General features: G+C 42.2%; 1 protein-coding gene across 3 annotated transcripts in view; it reads right to left on the reverse strand.

Annotated features, from left to right (window-relative positions):
- The window catches only part of BCAT1 (branched chain amino acid transaminase 1), a 110,647-nt gene that overhangs the window by 64,824 nt on the left and 25,320 nt on the right, over positions 1-20,503 (reverse strand). For 2 of the 3 annotated variants that reach the window (XM_047740001.1, XM_047739999.1), the window contains exon 2: positions 1,145-1,345. In XM_047740001.1, coding sequence (XP_047595957.1) covers positions 1,145-1,345 — 201 coding nt within the window. Of the gene's footprint in view, positions 1-1,144; positions 1,346-11,304; positions 11,378-20,503 lie in introns of all 3 variants that reach the window. The other variant, XM_047740000.1, reaches the window with a different exon arrangement.

Consider the following 20,503-nt stretch of genomic DNA (forward strand, 5'->3'; position numbering starts at 1 on the left):
TGCGGGGCTCGATCCTAGGACCCTGGAATCATGACCTGAGCCGAAGGCAGAGGCTTTAACCCACTGAGCCACCCAGGCGCCCCAGCACAAAGTGATTTTAAATAAGCTTCCCAAGTCATAGAGCTCCCTATGGAGCAACAGAGAAGTCTCAGGAAGGAAGTCTGACTATAGAACCTAAATGCTTTAACTGTTTTCTCACTTAAAATAATTAAATGAAATGATCCACATAAGGTGCAGAGCACATTGCCGAGTTTAATAACCACGAGTAATTTTACCATTATTGTTGGGAATATCTACTACTTTTACTCCCTTAATAGGTAGGTCACTGCTTATTTCCAGTACCCCAATATTCTGGGAAAGATGTCCAACACATTGAAAACAAGGAAAATAAAATGCAGGTGAAGGGAATGAGGAGTGTATTGTGGATCTTAGGGTGCATCCTAACAAGGACTAGAGAACGTATTCTCAACATATTAGCATTTTATGCTTATAATTATTTCATTCGTGCCCGAAGGCTCTTAACACGTATACCTACCTGTTAATTCTAGTCCTAAAAACATGCAGGAAGCCCTAAGACCGAACTGTAATACTGTATTCAATGACACCGGAGTCATTAGGAAATCTGACAAGGGACTCAGTAAAATGTTAACAGTCCTGGATTTTTGAGTGCGAACTTTTTTTTTTTAAGATTTTATTTATTTATTTGACAGAGGAAGAGAGAGATCACAAGTAGGCAGAGAGGCAGGCAGAGAGAGAGAGGAAGAAAAGCAGGTTCTCTGCTGAACAGAGAACCTGAAGCGGGACTGATCTCAGGACCCTGAGACCATGACCTGAGCCAAGGCAGAGGCTTAACCCACTGAGCCACCCAGGTGCCCTTGAGTGCGAATTTTCTTATCTACCATCCTTGCATTTGCTGCAAGTGATTTTTTTATTGATATAAAGAAAAGTTCAAGACTATCCGAAGATGAGTTAAGACTTACCTTCAGTCCAACTGTCTATGGAAAAAGTTTTGAAGACATTTATGATTTCCTCGAGTTAATCTGATAAAGCCCATCCTGCCCCAAAGCTAGTTTATCCAGAAGAGCTACTTCATACTCACAGCGAAGACCTAGCACATCACCATCACTGACTGCCTTGTACTTACCTCCACGGCGTAGTGGAAAGCTGAGGAGCCAGGGTGCAAGGACAGGTTCTGAAGAGGCTTGATACGTGGTTTCTCCCATCCACACTGTGAGGACCACTCCACCGTCAACATGTGATCCGTGAACACAGTTCCAAAAACCAGAGTACTGGGGTCTGGTTTTTCCTTTAAAATGGAGGCTGGTGTGATTATTAGATCTTTCGCCTGAGGAAGAAAAATTGGCACCATTAAAGAAAAGTTACTGGACATCCCCTGGCTGCATAATACAGAGGGTGAAAAGACAAAATTTAGGTCACTGGCTACGAAAAAGTGAAATCATTTGACTTTTAAATGCTGGCAACTAACTCAGAAATTTAACAACACTACGTGAGCCAAACAAATCTTGTTGGCATTCAGAATCTGGCTTGCTGTTTAAAATCTCTACTGTACACAGACTAATAAATAAAGACCAGTGATATTTAGAAACAGGGACAAAATAGCAGAACAGGTAAAATGATGGAAAAAGAACACATGCCTTCCTCGTTCTCACCACAGGACTTCTATCAAGCACTCAGGAATGAGGGAAGGGGTGTCTTCTAGAATAATGATAGCAATACTCATAATGATTTGTTAAACTAAAATTAAAGTCATTAAGAATCGAATCTCTTAGTGATGGTTGTACTCCAGCTCCCTCAAAGAATTCTTGGCACAAGCCTTCAAACCCCCCTGGGTACATCAGAGAAGAAAGGAAGAGAATGAAACAAATGTTTTCCTCTTTGAAAACAGAGAAGTAGAGAATGTACACCAAGATATAAATCCTCTATTCTATGTTGAGGAAACAGTGAACAAAAGACCTCTTATTGAAAGCAAGAAAAATAAGAGTAATAGGAAACAACTTCACACAGCACCATTACACCAACTCCCCACAAAGCCAAGCTTGCGCATTACAAATGGCCAAACACACACCCCAATCACAGTACCATCTCTAACCTCACAACAGCCGTAGACAGCCGACAAACCATAGGGGAAGGAGCATTTTGATCAGTAAAAATAATATTAACCAGGGACAGGTTCAACTTAACAGGTTGTAAGGAAGGTCAAACTCCATAAGAGTACTCATTGCCCCCCAAAATCAAGTACAGAAGTTCCCTTTAGATCATCAGCTCTTATCCTTCTATTAAGATGATCCAGGGGCACCTGGGTGGCTCAGTCAGTTAAGCATCTGACTCTTGATTTCAGCTTGGGTTATGATCTCGGGGTCATGAGATTGAGCCCCGTGCCAGCTCTGGGTTGGGCATGGGCCTGTTTAAGATTCCCTCTCTCCCTTTCCCCTTCCCTGCCTCATGCACATGCTCTTAAAAAAAAAAAAAAAATCCAATCACTTCTGATTAATTCACTGCCTTACACATGCCTTAGTCACTTGATAGATTATGAATGATAATCAGTTTTATTTTTATAATAATACTCAGCTGAATGTATTCTAAAACAACAAAAAAGCTCACATTACAGGGAAGCCTAAGGCACTAAAGATAACATATTACTGTAATTTTCAGATTTAGTAATGTTACTTTGGAATATGCCAATAAAATGCCAAATTTGGAGGCAAATGGACTTTCTTTTACCACTATTTAATCCAAGTAAGTAAATTAACTTAAAACCCTTTATTGAGTGCAGAAAAAGAATTTATTTAAAGGGATACACTCCAGCTCAATTATTTTGTTCCCTGAATCCCGTTTCTCTCCCTTTATCCTCTAGACCTCATCCCCCAAATAGGATATTGGGCAAATTTCACCAAAAGGCTAAATGCAGCCTTCTGGTCTATTTTGTAAATAAAAGTTTTATTGGAATATAGTCACACTGTTCTTTTAGCTTTAACGATGGCATCGTCCATGAATAATGACAGAAACGTTATGGTCCTCAAGCCTAACTATTTATTATTCGACCCCTTAAAAAGTTTGCCAGTCCCTCTAGACTGTTTGGACAAGAACTGAGTAGATATTCCAGTGAAATCTCTAACCCTAGCACAGTGCCTCACACACACAATACAGTACATCTTAAATGCTGAAAATAATATTCGGCTGATTTCAGGTACTCCCTGAGGGATGACAGGCTCATGCGCAGAAGATGGCCAGGGTTTAAAGTGAGTGAAATTCTAACATAAACATTTCATTACATGAATGGTTTCACAGTGCTCTTGCACAATGAAGCACTCGGGACTTGGCTTTAGTTGGCTTTTTTAGTGGCTTTTCTTAGCCTTGGGCTAGAAAAATCTGTAGCCATATTACTAGAGTTACATGAACAATGCAAATTTTCACCTATTAAAACTACTAATAAAAATTTCTCAGTAACAGGGGAAAATAGTAAGACCCAGAACAGAAAGATGAGAGTTGGTAAAGATGGAGAAGTGAGAGTGTGAGTACAAGATGTGAGTTTTTCCTGCTTGCTGAATTTGGGGTATGTCTTCGATATTGCAAAGGCAACAGACCTCAGCCTTTCCCCCTAATGACAGAACGAATACTTTGTATGGTTCTTCAAAAGTAAAATAAAGATCACCTTCTCTGTGATTTCTTTCATTAGCTAACCTATTCTCCCATGAGCTAATCAACAAGAAATCAACTATACATGATCCTCACAGCTTTCAGGATTTCTAAGCTCTCCAATAAATAACCACCTGCCATGAAACCAACAGGCCATGGAATATATATTTTGTATCAATAACAATCTACATAATATTTAAAAACAAGACTATGGCCTCATATACAACAGCTTTTTTATTTTTCCTTCCCTTGCTCTTTCTTCCATATCTGCTTTATTATTCTTAGTATTTTGCCTTTTTATTCACTCAATGAACACTGACTGCACAAGCACAATGGTTCAGGCACTGCACTAAGTAAGCACAAGAGATGCAAAGATGCCTGTGGCTCAGTGCCTCCTCCTCAGCAAATTCAACGTCAGAGCGATGGACAGACAGGAAGCGGAAGCAGCTGCTGTGAGCAAGTATTACTCACCCAACCTATTATCTGCTGAGCTACTGTGTACCCATTGTTACAGGCCCAAAGGAATCTCTGGGAGGAAAACAAGTCCTGTTCTCTTAGTGCAGGGAAACAGTATGAAGAATTAAGTGCATAAAGAGAGGTAAGGAGGTGATTAGTGCTATGAAGAAAATGAAAGCTGCTTAAAAGGATAGTGTGGGGAAGAAAAACCCATTTTTGGTGAAAGGATTGGGAATGACCTCTCTGATGAGGTGTCCTTTGAGCAGAGACTTGAATGAAAAAAGAAGGTAGGCCATGTAGATATCTAGAGGCTAAGTGTTTGAGGCAGAGGAAGCAAGGGCCCAGGTCTTGAGAGGGGAATAGACTTGGCATGTTCAAAGAACCGGGAAGGCTCAGTGTGGCAGGAATTCAGGAAATGTGGGGAAAATGGAGTGGCAGAAGATGTCACAGAGGCACTGTGGCTGCTGGAACAGCGGAAAGCTCTGGGCCAAGAAAACTAGTTACTTCATGCTATACTGACCAACATTCCAGTTCTCCATGGGTTCTGAGTCCGTGCAATTAAGAGTGTACCCTGTCTTGGGGCACCTCGGTGGCTCCGTCAGTTGAGTGTCTGACTGGATTTTGGCTCAGGTCATGATTTCGGTTGAGGTCCTGGGATCAAGCCCCATATTGGGATCTGCAAGGAATCTGCTTGAGGATTCTCTCTCTCCCTCTTCCCCACTCCCCACTTGCACACATGCTCTTTCATAAATAAGCTTTGAAAAAAAAAAAAAACAACAACAACAACCGTACCTCATCTTCCTTATTTTCCCAGGAACCTTTACCAAAGAGGCTGCTAACAATTAAAACAACCCCAGTTTACCTTTACTCCAGGCAATTTGAAGTAGCCATCAGGGATAATACTAGAGGTATGGCTACCATTCTTTCTTAATTTTTTAAAAATATGAAGGAGCAAAGCAGGAATAGGGAGAAAGATAGTTTGACAGTGGCAAAATACAAAAATCCGGGTAACATTGAGTTTTTTCCTTAAGCCTCTACATTTCCTCCTCTGCATCAGAGATCCTTGGCCCTGGCTATACATTGGATTTAAATACTATACATTGGATTTAAATACGAAGCTTTTTAGAAACACTAAAGAACACTCCATTCCAGAACTGAATGAGAACCTCACAGGGAAAGGGCAGGGGAGTGGCTGGTTGTTCATTCAAACTTACCCCACAACATTCTAACTGGTCACTCAGGGCTCAGAACCATTCTACACTATCTCCCTTGAAGATTTCAGCAACAGCGAGGAAAACAATGGTTTCCAACACTGGCTGCTGAATTGGTTCACCTGGGAAGTTTTTGTTTTTTGTTTCTTCGTTTGTTTGTTTAAGGAATTGCCACTGCCCATGCTGTAGCCAAGATGCACAAAAACTCCAGGAAAAAAATGAAAGAAACTCAGGAGTGGGACTTCACATCAATTTTCACTGAAGGCTCTCCAGGAGATTCCAAGGCACTGGAAAGGCTGAGAACCACTGACGAGATTCAAGTTTCATTTGAGAATTCTTACCAAAGCCATACATTATTTCATAATCACAGGACCTTAGTTATCTCAAACTGAATGTATCTAAAATAGGCCACATGTTCCTGCCAAAGCTTGATCCCTATTTTCTGATATATTACATTCTACGTCCTTTCCTTCTTAATCCTTATTCATCTTATAAGAGGAATGCATGTTTATTTTTAAATTCTACTGTAAAGCGAAGAAAAATGAAAAGTTTAAAATTCCCAACATTCAAAAAATAAACAAAATAACATTTCCAACATTTCCCTGGCCACCACGTTCCCACTTCCCAGACATGACCTCCAATAAAAATCCATGTGCATGTTTTCCTATATTTCCTTTACATCTTCATTACTTTCAAGATAATATACCATTCTCAACAACATTCTCCCAGCCCTCAGCTTCTCCATCAGTAACTGAGACACGCGTACTTTCAAGAATCTCTTTAATAGGTCTGATTTCTCAATTTCTACCATCCCCTCAGTAGCAACTATCCTGTATCGCTTCCCTGTCATCTCGGAACATAATCACATGCTTGATCACCATCTTCAGTTCCATGAGTAGCTGAATGACTACAGATAAGTCCAAATCAAATTGAGCTGCAAAATCAAGTACCCCAAGTATGGTACTAACTTCTTTTGTCAATTCTACCTCTCACTCATGTCCTATATTAACCATCTACTTATCACTCAGCAATGCGTTCAGTTGCAAGTAAGTCAAGCACAGAAAGAGGAGTTGGTTTTCTCACATCAGTCTGGAGGAGCCAAGCCTGGCGGTAGCCCAGCATCTCAAGGCCCTTTGATTTTCTGAGCCTTCTCCTTAGAATCAAAAGAAAGCTCATTATAGCTGTAGCTTCAGCTTTCATGATTTTCAAGGTCCAAAGATAGGGGAGGAAAAGGATAACAGCAGCCAAGTCTGTTCCCTCTAATCGCAAGAGCAAAATTTCCCCAGGAATTCCCAAATGCCTTATTGGTCAGACATGTGTCACACTAACTATCTAGCTGCAAGGGAGGCTAGCAAGGCAGGTCAGAGAACTACAAACAGCATCAAGGAACATCAAGTCAATAAGGAACATGGGTGGGCTGTACTAGGGGTACACACTGACCCAGCGGCTGAATGCTGACCAGTTCTTAAGCATTCTTGTCTACATGCCTCTGTTTAACATGGAAGGACTAAACTTGCCAAGATGCTTTCCCACCATCACCTCTTTTTTCTTCCCTATCATTTCCTCCACCTATCACACCAGACATATGGTGTAGCCAGTTTATCACACTCCTTTCGTCCTCCTGGAGGAAGTGTGGAAACTTCCTCCTCCAGGAAGTATGTAATGCCCCATCTGGCCCAGCATTCTGGTGGTATCCTCAGCTTTTCCAACTGCCTAGCAGTTGCTCAGACAAGCCCTCTATATAGACATCCAACCCCCAGAATGTTGGTTTGGCTCTATAAAATCTTTTAGTTAATTTGAACAACTGGAAAATGAAGTCATTTCTTAGATTATGCTGGACTCTCATTTAGCACAGTAACTATTACACACATCAAATATGTGCTAATAATTGTGTTCTAAATTTTGCTAAACATTGGGGCACCTGGGTGGCTCAGTGGGTTAAGCCTCTGCCTTGGGCTCAGGTCATGATCTCAGGGTTCTGGGATCAAGCCCTGCATCAGGCTCTCTGCTCCACAGGGAGCCTGCTTCTGCCTCTCTCTCTGCCTGCCTCTCTGCCTACTTGTGATCTCTGTCAAATAAATAAATAAAATCTTAAATTTTTTTTTTTTTTGCTAAACATGGATTGATCTTCATGGTTTGGGATCTCTCAACAAAACAGACTGCTGTAGTTTTTATAAAAATCTTGTGTACTTGCTGTATTTCATAAAAGACCCTTTTGTTAATGAAAATCCTTAAAGAACCAACTTTAAGAATGATCATGGTCCAGTAGCCCAGTACATAATTTTTACTTTTCTGAACTGTCCTTAAAATACCTCTAGGACTACTCACCACTCACAGGGATCCACTGACCCTGTGAGATCAAGTTAATTAATGGCAAAGATAAAGAAGAAGGTGTTTTTATGCTGGACTTAGTGTTCTTGTAATTATAACTTGATACTACTAGTTAAGCTCCTGGAAATTGAGTACAAATGATTAAATTACCAGGTATTCTATTTTAGTAAGCTACTACAGCCTTTTGTAAGATGTGACTTATTAACGATAGGAATAGCAACGCTCTGATTTTCTAATTTGTAAATAAGGATTGCCCTATATGCAGTTTTTCAAAGTAATACACAACTGAGTGCCTTCAGAATTTCATCAAGAAGTCTAATGTCTGTCATTTTAAACAATTTCTGGGAGGCCTGGGTGACTCAGTTAAACATCTGACTCTTGATTTGGCTCCAGTTGTGATCTGAGATCATGTGATGGATCCCCATAGAGGGCCTCAGGCTGAGTGTGGAGCCGGTTTAAGATTTTCTCTCCCCCCTCTCTCTTTGCCCACCTAGGCAACCCTTCCCAATGTGCATGTGCTCTCTCAAAAAAAACCCACAACAAACAAACAAAAAACAAACAAAAAAAAAAACCCCAAAACAAAAAGGAAAACAAAACTTCTCTAATTCTAGAACCTAAAACTAACAGCTTTTAACCTGAGCTCCAAGAGAAATTACCTAAGAATATTAAATCAAAACAACCAGTAAACTGAATGAAATTCAAAAATAACCAATATTAGCTGAAGGTTGTGGACTGGTTTGGAGTAGATGTGAAATCTAGTTCTAAGGGGGAAAAAATCTTTGTTTGGCATACAAGAAACACATTTTGCAAACAGTTTTCAATCACTGTTTAGAAACCTTTTTCTGCATTTGCTTTCCAAAGATGGATTAAAAATAACAGTATTTGTAAAACGACACTTTCTTCTACATAATTAATCTGTCTCCTTCTGATGCTCCATGTTCTCTGATAACTTCAAAGTCAGGATGTTTCTGGCCATATGCTTGTGGAAGAATCTGGAAGACCACAATGACTGGATTGTGAAACGACAAGAAATAATTGACAAAAACAAAGCATATTAAAAACAGCAACTTCCGAACTCAAAATTCATGCTTGGGTACCATCTGCTCTGAAATGGGGAAGCCCGGAGCAGGCTGATGTGACCTGGTTGTACCCGAGGGCTTGTGTTAGCCAGCATTCAGGCCACATCTCTTGTTCACCACTCAAATTCATATCTGTACTTCTCTGCACTGGACACAATATGTAAATGTTTAAAAGCTATCTCTGCATTACAAGTGTATCAGAAAATGCATAACTTTGTTCTACAATAAGTGCAATTCTCTTACTCTATTTGGAAAGCCTTAGGTGCTAAGTTCATTGGAGATATTCTTTTAAAATCTAATAGCGGGGTGCCTGGGTGGCTCAGTCGATTGAGTGGGGCAGGTGGTGTTCTGCTTATGGATTCTCTCTGCCCCTCACCCAGCTTGCTTGCTCATGCTCTCTCTCAAATAAACAGATAAATCCTTAAGAAGATCAAATCTAGTCTAATAGAAAGGTAGAAAGGGGAGAATTGCAGATTTAGAGTGTCACACTCTGTGGAGAGCTACTAAGGAGGGGAAAGTGGAAGAAACAGACAGCTGGTCTCTTTGAAACACAGAAGGCTCTCAAGTCCATAGAAAGATTCTGTAGGATTCCCCAGTAATAAGGCATCTCAATTTTGGGCCTTGTTGGGAAACTGCAACCTCACTTTAAAAGGATTGTATCAAGATGGGGGAAGGGATGCAGTATGAAAATTCAATGAGAAACTCAAAAGGCAACTTAAAAATACAAATGGAGAAAATAAAGGAAAAAAAACTTTGCTTTTTGTCAAAAGCAACAATGGTCCTATAAAACCCACCATTTCCCCCCAAAATTATCAATTTCATTTTTCCTTTGCCTCATTACATATGCACTGTGAATACAATCACCATTACAGCACATTTTAATATGTAAATACAAGTGGAGAATGTCAGTACACTCCCCCTTTAACTAAAACCTAATATACAGAAATCTAAATTCAACAAATAGATTATTTATATTAAGAACTAATTTTTTAAAAGATTTATGTGAGAGAGAGAGAGAGAGAGAGGAAGAAACTCCAGCGGATGGATTCCCCGCTGAGCTCTAGCCCAGTGCAGGCTCATGGACCCTTATCCCCAACCACCACCATGATCATGACCTGAGCTGAAACCATGATCAGGACCTGAGTCCAACGCTCAACGGACTGCGCCACCCAGGGACCCTAACACTATGAATTAATTTTAACTTCATAAAAATTCTCTATGTATAAAAATATAAAGGCCTTTTGGGAAAAAATCACATTCGTCTATAGACCCTTTGAGGAATATACCTACTCTATAAAATAACCCTGAGAGATTATCAAATAGTCTGTTTTATTTCATTCTTTCTAGAATCCATATCTCAATATCTAAGTCCCCAGAGTGTATCTGAACTTGGCCTTCATAAACTAGATGAGTAGACTAGATCAGCTATAAGGCTATAGAGGAGGGGCACCTGGGTGGCTCAGTGGGTTAAAGCCTCTGCCTTTGGCTCAGGTCATGATCCCGGGGTCCTGGGATCGAGCCCTGCATTGGGCTCTCTGCTCGGTGGGGCGCCTGCTTCCTCCTCTCTCTCTCTGCCTGCCTCTCTGCCTACTTCTGATCTCTGTCAAATTAATAAATAGAATCTTTTAAAAAAAAAAGTAATATTTTAAAAAAGGCTATAGAGGATATTATTTTTAAAGGACTAGGAATATTATGGACAAATAAAACTCAAAAACTTATCCTAGTAAGGAAATTACTATATTCTTATCTAACATCTATCTCTTATTATTATTTTTAATCCTGAGAGCACAGACCTTATCTTGAATTTATCCTCAGATTTCCAATGCCTACGACATAGTAAGAGCTGGGTGTGTGGGAAATTAATGAGTCAAGTTTCCACTCCCTCTCTGAACCCTGCCAGGATGTGAGATCATTAGGACACTCTGTGCTACAGATGACAATTGACAGTGACTGAAATAGGCAGGAGAGTAGAGGGAGACATAAAGAGGAGAAAAACCCTCCCTCGTTGGTGGAAAGCTGTGGGGTGGGGTGGAGATAATGATTCATAGAGAAAATAATAATACACCCTATCTTTGAATTTTTATGATTTTCAAAGTGCTTTTACAAGATTCTCATTTTCTCCTCATTAGTCACCTGGGAAGTTATATGAGATTACTTAATATATAAACCCCATAATTCATAAAGAAAGTAAGGAAGTACAACACATTTACTGTAAAATGTTAGGTGTTGCTTTAAAGAGAAAAATGGTAAGTGTAACTTTTTCCACTAGTGAAGGGTTACACTTATTTATACGATCAGATAAACCTCTAGGTGAATATTTACAAATTAATCATTTTCCAAGAAAAAGTTATGACTCATGAAATGAAATAAACAATTAACTGCCTGGTAATTTTAGGTGTGAAGGATATTACTGCTCCCCAAATGATACCCCCCCAAGAAGGGAATTAAAATGTATGGCAGCATACCTAAAATACTATATAACCCACAGGTGAAAATTGCCCAAATCTCAATTAAGAAATAGATTTATTCAGTTGATTGCTGTTTCACTTAACCTCTGGCAAATAACTTACCCTGAAAGTCCCCACCACCTCCTTTGATCCCGCTTCTCCAGTACATTCTGGGGAGCATCCGTTAATTGCAGTCCTTAAAGAAGAATTAAATTCATTAAGTAAGCCAGGTGGGTAACTGCTGCCTGGTGGTAATCAGGATCGCTTACCATCCCACCAGCGGGCTCCGCTCAGGTACCGAGCAAACAGGGAAAGGAGGCCAAGCACCCAGGCCACCGGCCCCAAGGAGAGCGTCCTGGGAGTGTTGTCCTTCACTTTCTACCCTTCCGGACGACGCAGCTGTTTTCGTCCTCCACCGCTGGCTTAGGGCAACCGGTTAAATTCCAGGGTCGCCCTACAGAGCCAGGGCTCACCAGCAAAGAACAAGAAGGTAATTGTCCCCCCTTATATCCGAGTAAATAGTCTAGACTAGGGTTTTAAGCCATTTATAGAAAAATCTCCTGAGCGCGCTCAGCCTCGTGGTCTTGTCAATCACTCGCGCACAATAGCAAGACTGGAAAAGGGATGAGGACGAGAATGAACCATTTTCTCCAAGGACAGGGTCCTGCAATGCAGGCGCGTGGACACCAAACCTCACAGGTTAAGGACAAAACCTCAGGGAATTAGGCAGTAATATAAAAGATACTTAACACAATAGAAGTGGGATGAATTGGGGAATGGTGCAGACCTTTAAAAAGAAAAGAAAAAAATAAAAAATCCTAATCTGCTAAATAGCTACGTGAGAGAGGGGGGAAAAAAGGGAGGGATCCAAGGAGGCAGAAGGCTGCAGTCAAAATATTTGGGGGTGGTGAAAGCACGGAGGATGTGGCTGTCAGTTCTGGCCACCCAGAAATTCCGCTTCCCCCTCCTCCCCAAGCGGCTTCCATGGCGACCCTCGCGTTCCCGGTGGCTGTCCGCGCCGCGCTCCACAGCGGGTCACCGGCTGGCCGTTAGACCTGGCGGGCAGAGGCCTCTCCAAAGCGGAGTTCGCGGGCTGGAGGTCTAGATTTCGCTTAGGGTTGGGGAAGGATGAAACGGCTGGGTAGAGACAACGGCGATGCGCGGCGAAGCAGGATGATGCAGGAAACGCCAGCACTGCGCCCGACCAGGCCGGCTGGCTTCGGAGACCCCGGGTCCATTCCGCCCCCCTTCCACAAACGCCCGGGTTGAGGTACCTGACGGGCGAGGGTCGCAGCGGCGCAGGTCGGGCTGGCCATGGGGAGCCTCCGGGAGCGCGGGGCTGCGGAGAGCGGCGGCGGCACGCAGCGCGCGGCTGGACGCGAAAGCGGGCGGCGCAGCCAAGCCCCGGCGCACGGACTGCGCGGCGCGGGCTGCCACCGCCGGGAGCCCCGCGCCAGGGCGAGGCGCAGGGAACGACGCAGTCCCTCCAGCATCCCTGGAGGAGGAGCCTCCACCGGTCGGGTCCTTCTCGCCGTTCAGTGGGGAAAACCAAAGCCTTCGTCCCCTCCACCTGGTCCCGGGCTGGGGCACCGGAATGCGCGCCGCAGGCGAGCGCCTTTCCAAATGCTGGCACTTCATGAGCGTCCTTATTTACCAAACAACCCCTGGGTAAGCAGCCCGGAAACGCCCCTCGGCCAAGGCGAAGGCCACCTTGGGGGAAATTAATTTACATTAGGGGAGAGTTTCCTTGCACAAACCGACTAAAGGCAGTTTGCAGCCCAGGGCTGGCGGCCGGGCACTGCTCTCATCTGCCACCCACCCGCACGCGCAAACTGATGAGGGAAAACGTCAGTCTGGGTTTTCAATTTCTTTGCACCACCTACTCGAGTGGATTTGTTGCGGGGTGTAGCAGGGCTCCCAGGCTCAGTCATATCTCTACGAGCTCTTTCTGCCCCAGTGCTACTTAGACCCACCCTATTCAGCGTTTGTTTTGTTTTGTTTTGTTTTTTTAAAGATTTTATTTATTTATTTGACAGAGAGAGATCACAAGCAGGCAGAGAGGCAGGCAGAGAGAGAGGAGGAAGCAGGCTCCCTGCTGAGCAGAGAGCCCGATGCGGGGCTCGATCCCAGGACCCTGAAATCATGACCTGAGCCGAAGGCAGCGGCTTAACCCACTGAGCCACCCAGGCGCCCCCTTATTCAGCGTTTTCAGGCAAAAATAGACTATGGAGAGCTCCCCAATCGATTCGAGCTTTCTGATGTAAGCCCGTGAGCGCAATATTTATAAAGAAAGCTGATAAAGCGACCTTTGAAAGGGAAAAGGAAGCTACTGCCTCCTCTGCTGTGTTCTCTTAGGGCAACGTCAGCCTAAGTTACGAGCTTTTCTGGGCTTCAGAACTAATAGGAAGTGGTGACTTAGGCTGATTTGTTCTTGGAATGGAGGAGGGCCATTTATTCTGGGTAAGTGCGGTTAAATCTGGTCTGGTTTAGAATTGATTTCATACACCCTTCTCGACAATATAGCTCTAATCTTATCAACTCAGAAGACATTCATTTTTCCCTTCCACCTTTCCTTTCATAAAAGGCATAGAAAAGCCTCTTATGAAGCTCCAAAGACCAGATAGCCCAGGCAGGTCTCAGGTCCCTGGAAACCAGTCTCTTTGAAGAAATTTAAAATCAAATTAAAAATAGAAAGTGCAGACTAAACTCTAAGGCTGCCATTTTCCAACCTTGTCCCCATGCCTAAAAATAAGGAACCCTTGGCTGAAGAATTAACAATTGATTTGCATTCAAAAGCTTGATTTAACTGACTACACCAGAGGAGCATTAAAAGTCTATAATTGTTTTAAAGGTAGATACTACACAGCTCCAGTTTTCTTGCTATATTACATATTACTTGTAAATCCTTGCTTTTCAGTCAAGAAAGCATATATAATACAAGAATGAGGTTATTAAAGAATTACCACAGTGCCACTTGTACCTCTCATCTTGTCAGAGCCAAACTGCGCAAGGGCATCTGTATTAACTGCTTCTACTTCTTCCCACTTCAAGTGGCTGCATTGGATTCCTGTCCAGTCATTCACCTGAACAAGGCTCCTAATAGCCTTCATTTTGCTCAGCCCAATGGTTTTGCTTCCTGTTCATTTTCTTTCTTTCTTTTTAAAATTTATTTATTTGACAGAGAGAGAGATCATAAGTAAGCAGAGAGGCAGGCAGAGGCGGGCGGTGGGGGGAGCAGGCTCCCTGGCGAGCAGAGAGCTCCATGTGGGGCTGATGTGGGGCTTGATCCCAGGACCCTGGGATCATGACCTGATCCAAAGGCAGAGGCTTTAACCCACTGAGTCACCCAGGTGCCCCATGCTTCCTGTGCATTTTCATGGCTGACCCTATGTGGTAATGGCTCCCAAAAACATATTTTGTCAGTCCACCGCTCTCCTGAGCAGTATTTACAGCCAAAAATCTAAGATATTTATTTTGTAGGTAACATTTGTGAAAGCAAAGGCTCTGGGCTAAGTGCTGGGATGCAGTGTGAGCCTACCTCCACCCCATTATCATGCAATGCCGGCAGCCATCTAGAAAAATGTTACTTTGTTGGAGAGCATCAATAAATTCTACAATGTAAAACTGCAAAAGTAACAAGCTCCACCTGTGTTTTACCAGCCTCTAATAATGGAATGTATCCCGCTTGGAAAGGTCTGGAAAGGCTTTCCAGCCAGGGATTCTTAATTAGAGACCTGGCAGATAAAACATATTTACTACAAGAAGGGATGAAAAAACACCTGGGTGAAAGTGAATTCCAGGAAAGGACATCTCTGAGGGGAGAAGGAACGTGGTGCTTACAGGAAACTAAAGAGAGCCAGGGCTGGAGTGGAGAAAGCAGAGGGTTTAGGGGGAGGCTGGGAGCATTGGCAGACAGCCAACCACGCATAGTGCCTCATAGAATTAAAGGATAATTTCCCTGATAAAGGTAAAAGCATGACTGTCACATACATATAAAATGAACTTGTATTATAGTCTGTAGTCTTGTATTAATTCCTGTAATGAAGTTACCAGGCAGATGTTAAAACTTACTCGAAGAACAGACACATTTCTGAGTCAGAAACAGTGACATCAATTTGTAATGGATATGAAACTAGCTTCTTCCAACAATTGAGAAGATAAATTAACTGAACCTTCACCCTCAGAATTTATTTCTGAATTTATCATTATTTATTTATTCTGAATTATTATTCAGAATTTATTGACAAGAATGATTTTTGCGGGGCACCTGGGTGGCTCAGTGGGTTAAGCCTCTGCCTTCAGCTCAGTTCATGATCCCCGAGTCCTGGGATCAAGCCCTGCATCGGGCTCTCTGCTTGGCAGAGTCTGCTTTCCACTCTCCCTCTCTGCCTGCCTCTCTGCCTACTTGTGATCTCTGCCTGTCAAATAAATAAATAAAATCTTTAAAAAAATGATTTTTTGCTTTCCTATCCATTATCTGTAGAGTAAATCAAAAACAGTGAAACAACATGAAAACACAATAAAAACTGATGGGAATCCTAAGAACAAGCAAAGCCATGGAAAGGTTAGATTAGGTGAGGAATGGAGGTAGAAGTGGACAGGATAGAAAGCACACTCTGGCTGCAGTTTGAAGATTGGTGAAGTGAAATGGGTTTATAAGAAAGCTATTACAGAACCCACATAAATGATGATCCTATTAATAAGATGGACTTGGCAGGTGGTAGGTGACTCAGATGAAAAGAAGCAGCCAGATTTCAGCAATCTTTCAATAGAATGGACAAGAGAAGGAACAGGGAGAGAGAAGTGCCAAGAAAGGCTCCTTCAATTCTGGCTTGCTCTTCTGGTTGGTGATATTCACTAAGAAAAATGGTCACTGAAAGACGATGTGGTTTGAGGGGATAAGCAGGAATCTGGTTTGGGGCATACTGAGTTTTGGGCCATCTCTGAGACTGGCTGTTGGAGATATGCTTGTCTGAAGTTCAGATGAGAGGTCTGGTTTAGAAGTCAACATTTGAGGAGTCCGTGGCATGGAGGTGGTAACTGATGCTATGGGTATGAGTGAAAATGTCACATCTGTGTCTCTGTAAATGGGACAATAGCAACACTTCATGTTTGCCAGTTGGGATGGAGTATCATAACATACATACCATATGAAAATTATTTAGAACATTGTTCAGTAAGTGTTCATACCTCAATAAATGAAAATAATGATCATTTATCTCAGTTGGCATTTTCTTAAAGGGCCAGATAGTAAATACTTTAGCCTTTAGGGCTATGGGGTCTTTGCTGCAATTACTCGGATCTGTCAATGTATTTCAAAGCAGCCATGGGCAGTATGTAAAAGAATAGGCATGGCTGGTTTCCCATAAAACTGTATTTACAAAAATAAGACAGAGCAGATTGGCCAGTTGGCTGTAGGTTGCAGACTCCTACCCAAGGCAGTTGCCCTAACTAGAAACCTGAAGGTTGTCCTTCAAACACAACCAAGTGATTGCCAATATCTATACATTCTAGCTCCAAATATCCTGACAGTCGCCATTTCTCCAGACATATTTCTGCCATCCCAGTACCAAATAGCTTCCAAGTAGCCTCCCCATCTTCAACCTTGCTTCCTTTTAAAGCATCCTTAGCATGTACAGAAATCCTCTCCAGATGCAAATCTGAACATATCCCTTGTAGGCTAAAAAATACCCACTCATCACTCTTATGACAAATATTTTAACAAGCTCTCCCACCCATTCCCAAATTATGATTCCTGCCCCAACTAACTCCCTGGCTCACCTTTTGCTGCTCTCCCTCTCTCCAGCCACACATTTAACTGTTTGAGTCCTTCTTCACACCAGGCCTTCTTGCAGCTGGCCATCTGCCTTAAAAAGCCCCCCTGCCATTGGATGGTTGTCTAATCCTTTCTCAGTTTATATGGCACTTTGTCCTCAGAGAGGCACCCCTGAACCCTATCAAGGTTACCATGGGCTCTTCTGCTATTTATTTCCATAGAATTTTTTCCACTTCAAAATAACTGCCATACTTTAATTATTTTATTATTGTTGCTCTAATTTTTATGATGGTAACTTATGCCTATTTGTCAACCTAGAAGTCCTCCCTCACTCAATGCCAGGCACACAGTTGAGATTTATCTGTTATATTGTAGCTCTCTAATTTTAAAAGTATATTTTAATATGCTTTGGAATTTCCACTGCCGACATTTACAATATAACAGACTAAAAATGTCCTCAGAGCCCACTGGACTCCTATACCGTAGGCTTCTTTCTTCACTAAAAGTCTCTCCCTCACCCTAAATCTTTCTCTTTCCTCTGTCCTCTTCCTTCTGCTATTCCTTCTCTCCCCGTAACTGGGTTTTCAATGTATGCTGTTAAGGGATTGGACCAGTGCTCCCTAATAGAACTTTCTACAATGATGAAAATGTTTTCTACCTATACCAAGCCATATGGGGCTACAGAGCATTGAAACGTGGTTAGTGTGCCCAAGGTACTGAATTTTTAATTTTGTTTAATTTTAATTAATTTTCTTTTATATTTTACTAGCCACATGTGGCTCTCGTCTCAGTGGAGACTTTAGTATTGTCATGTATTTGGTCCTAGTGGAGGGTTGGTACCCTGCCTCTATCAATTATCAGCTGTATGACCTTTGGCAAATTACCTATTTTGAGTCTCACATGTAAAATCAGAGGAATAAGGCAGTGATGAGATTCAGCATGAAGATATGTATAAAGGACCCAGCAATACTTAGCATCTTGGTATTGCTCAATAAGCATTAGCTACTGTTACATTTCTACTTTTAATTTTTAAAAATCATGATTCTTTGTCACTTAAAGGTAGCTCTTTGATTAGATATATTAATGATCAGAACAATATTATATGGGGGGGGGAACCTTAAAAATATGTATTTAGCCGTTTGAGGGATTTTTACCCAAAGACTTATCTATTTATTTTCGAGAGACAGAGTATGGTGGGGGAGGGGGGAGAGAGAGAGAGAGAGAGAGAGAACCCCAAGTAGACTCCGCACTGAATGCAGAGCCTGATTCTGGGCTTGGTATCATGATCCTGAGATCATCATGACCTAGGCTAAAACCAAGAGTCAATGCTCAACTGACCAAGCCACCTAGGCACCCTCATTGTTTCTTTTTCTTTTCTTTTTTTTTTTTTTTTTAAGATTTTATTTATTTGACAGAGATCACAAGTAGGCAGAGAGCCCGATGTGGGTCTTGATCCCAGGACCCTGAGATCATGACTTGAGCCAAAGGCAGAGGCTTAACCCACGGAGTCACCCAGGCTCCCCTGTTTCTTTTTGTTTTTAATGAAATATTTTTAAAAGGCCCAGTTTGGTTCTCAAATTGCATACCTATGATTTACAAGTTTCTGCTTGCCATTTGGAAGGCACAGAGAGATGAGTCACAGCTTTTAGCTGTCCTGAGAAAGCCCCACCTCACATCTCTGGAAAGGCGAATGGGAAAGAAGTCTTGACAAAAGGATTAGTTGGGCTTATTTAATGCCACGCCCCTTTAACCAAGTAAAATGAATACAACATTGTAGTATATATAGATAGTTACTATATCTGTTTCTTAGGGCTATGGTAACAAAGTACCATAAACTGGCTGGCTTAAAACCACAGATAAGGGGGCCCCTGGGTGGCTCAGTTGGTTAAGCATCGGACTCCTGGATTCAGCTCCAGCCATGATCTTTCCAGTTGAAAGATGGAGGCCCAAATTAGGCTCCACACTCAGTGCAGAGTTTGCTTGAGTGTCTCTATCCCTTTCCCTCTGCCCCTCCCGTCCTAAAATAAATAAATAAATCTTTAAACACATGCACACTGTCTTGGGGTTCTGGGGGCTAGGGGTGGGCAGGGCCTGGCTTCCTTTAAAACCTGCAGTGGAAAATCCCTCCCTCCCTTCCAGCTTCTGGTAACCCCAGGTGTTGCTTGGCGCACAGCCGCAGCACTTCAGTCTCTGAGGGGAGATTACAGGTGTCTCTATTTCCCTATTCTCATAAGGACACAAGTCATAGTGAATTAAGGGCCCCTCCTATTTTAGCTTTACTTCACTCTAACTTGATTACATCTGAAAAGACGCTATTTTCAAATAAGATCACATTCACAGGTAGTTTAGGATTTCAGCATATCGTTTGGGGGGGGACCCAATTCAACTCATAACAGCTAACTTTATTTGAAATATAATGATATGACATCTTTAATGTCATGCTTTCTACTTTAAACAATAATTTTACCAATAAAAGGAATTGATTTACAAAACAAAAACCAAAAAATATGACTTTCACACAATGATGTTCCATTAGGACTTGATGATTTTATGAGACCAGATTCCTAATAAAATTTACTTACTGTCTAGGAAACCTCAATCTCAGAAGCAAAAAAGCATAGCTCTAGATGTTTCCCTTCCCTTTCTCACCCCATTCAGTGAGTCACCAATTCACACTGAGACTTCTGCCTGTACAATCCTTCTCCTGCCTCTCTCCTTCCCTGATGATCCTCACCTGATGGTGGTCTCCCCAGTGGTCCCCTTGGCCCCATCCTTGATCTTCCACCTTCTCTATCTGATACATCCTCCATGCTATCATCTGAGCGCTTGCTCTGAAAAGCTTTTTCTTTTCTTTTTTTTTTTTTTTTTTAAGATTTTTTATTTAATTATTTGACAGAGAGATCACAGGCAGGCAGAGAGGCAGGCAGAGAGAGAGGAGGAAGCAGGCTCCCCGCTGAGCAGAGAGCCCGATTTGGGGCTCGATCCCAGGACTCTGAGATCATGACCTGAGCCGAAGGCAGCGGCTTAACCCACTGAGCCACCCAGGCGCCCCTGAAAAGCTTTTTCTAAACCAGTCACTCCCCAACTCAAAACCATAATAATATCTGCTACTGATCCAGCCAGTTATGATATTCTGGGCACTTTGGGTATACATTTTCTTATCTAATATTCAAAGGTGTCCCCACCCCACCCCATAGATTTTATTTTCTCAATTTTCAGAGAGGTCAGCTAAATTTCCCAAAGATCGGAGAACTCTAGGTGAAGTCGGTTTGACCACAAAGTATGTGATCTTACCTATCATTCTGAGTTATTCCAGTAGTCCAAATGTTATGATTATACACCCCATCAGGAAAAACGTTAGCATTTATGGCAGACTGTATTTTTCAAGGATGGCCATAATATTATCTTCCGTTATATATACTCTTCTGCCCAACCCCATCATGGGGTGGCTTATTTTCCCTCCCCTTTTGAATCTCGTAGGCCCTGTGACTGTTGACCAACAGAATATGGCACAAATGTAGAAGTAACACTGTTCCATTTTTAGGG

This window comes from Lutra lutra, chromosome 8, assembly GCF_902655055.1.
Source record: "Lutra lutra chromosome 8, mLutLut1.2, whole genome shotgun sequence".
NCBI classification, from domain to species: domain Eukaryota; kingdom Metazoa; phylum Chordata; class Mammalia; order Carnivora; family Mustelidae; genus Lutra; species Lutra lutra.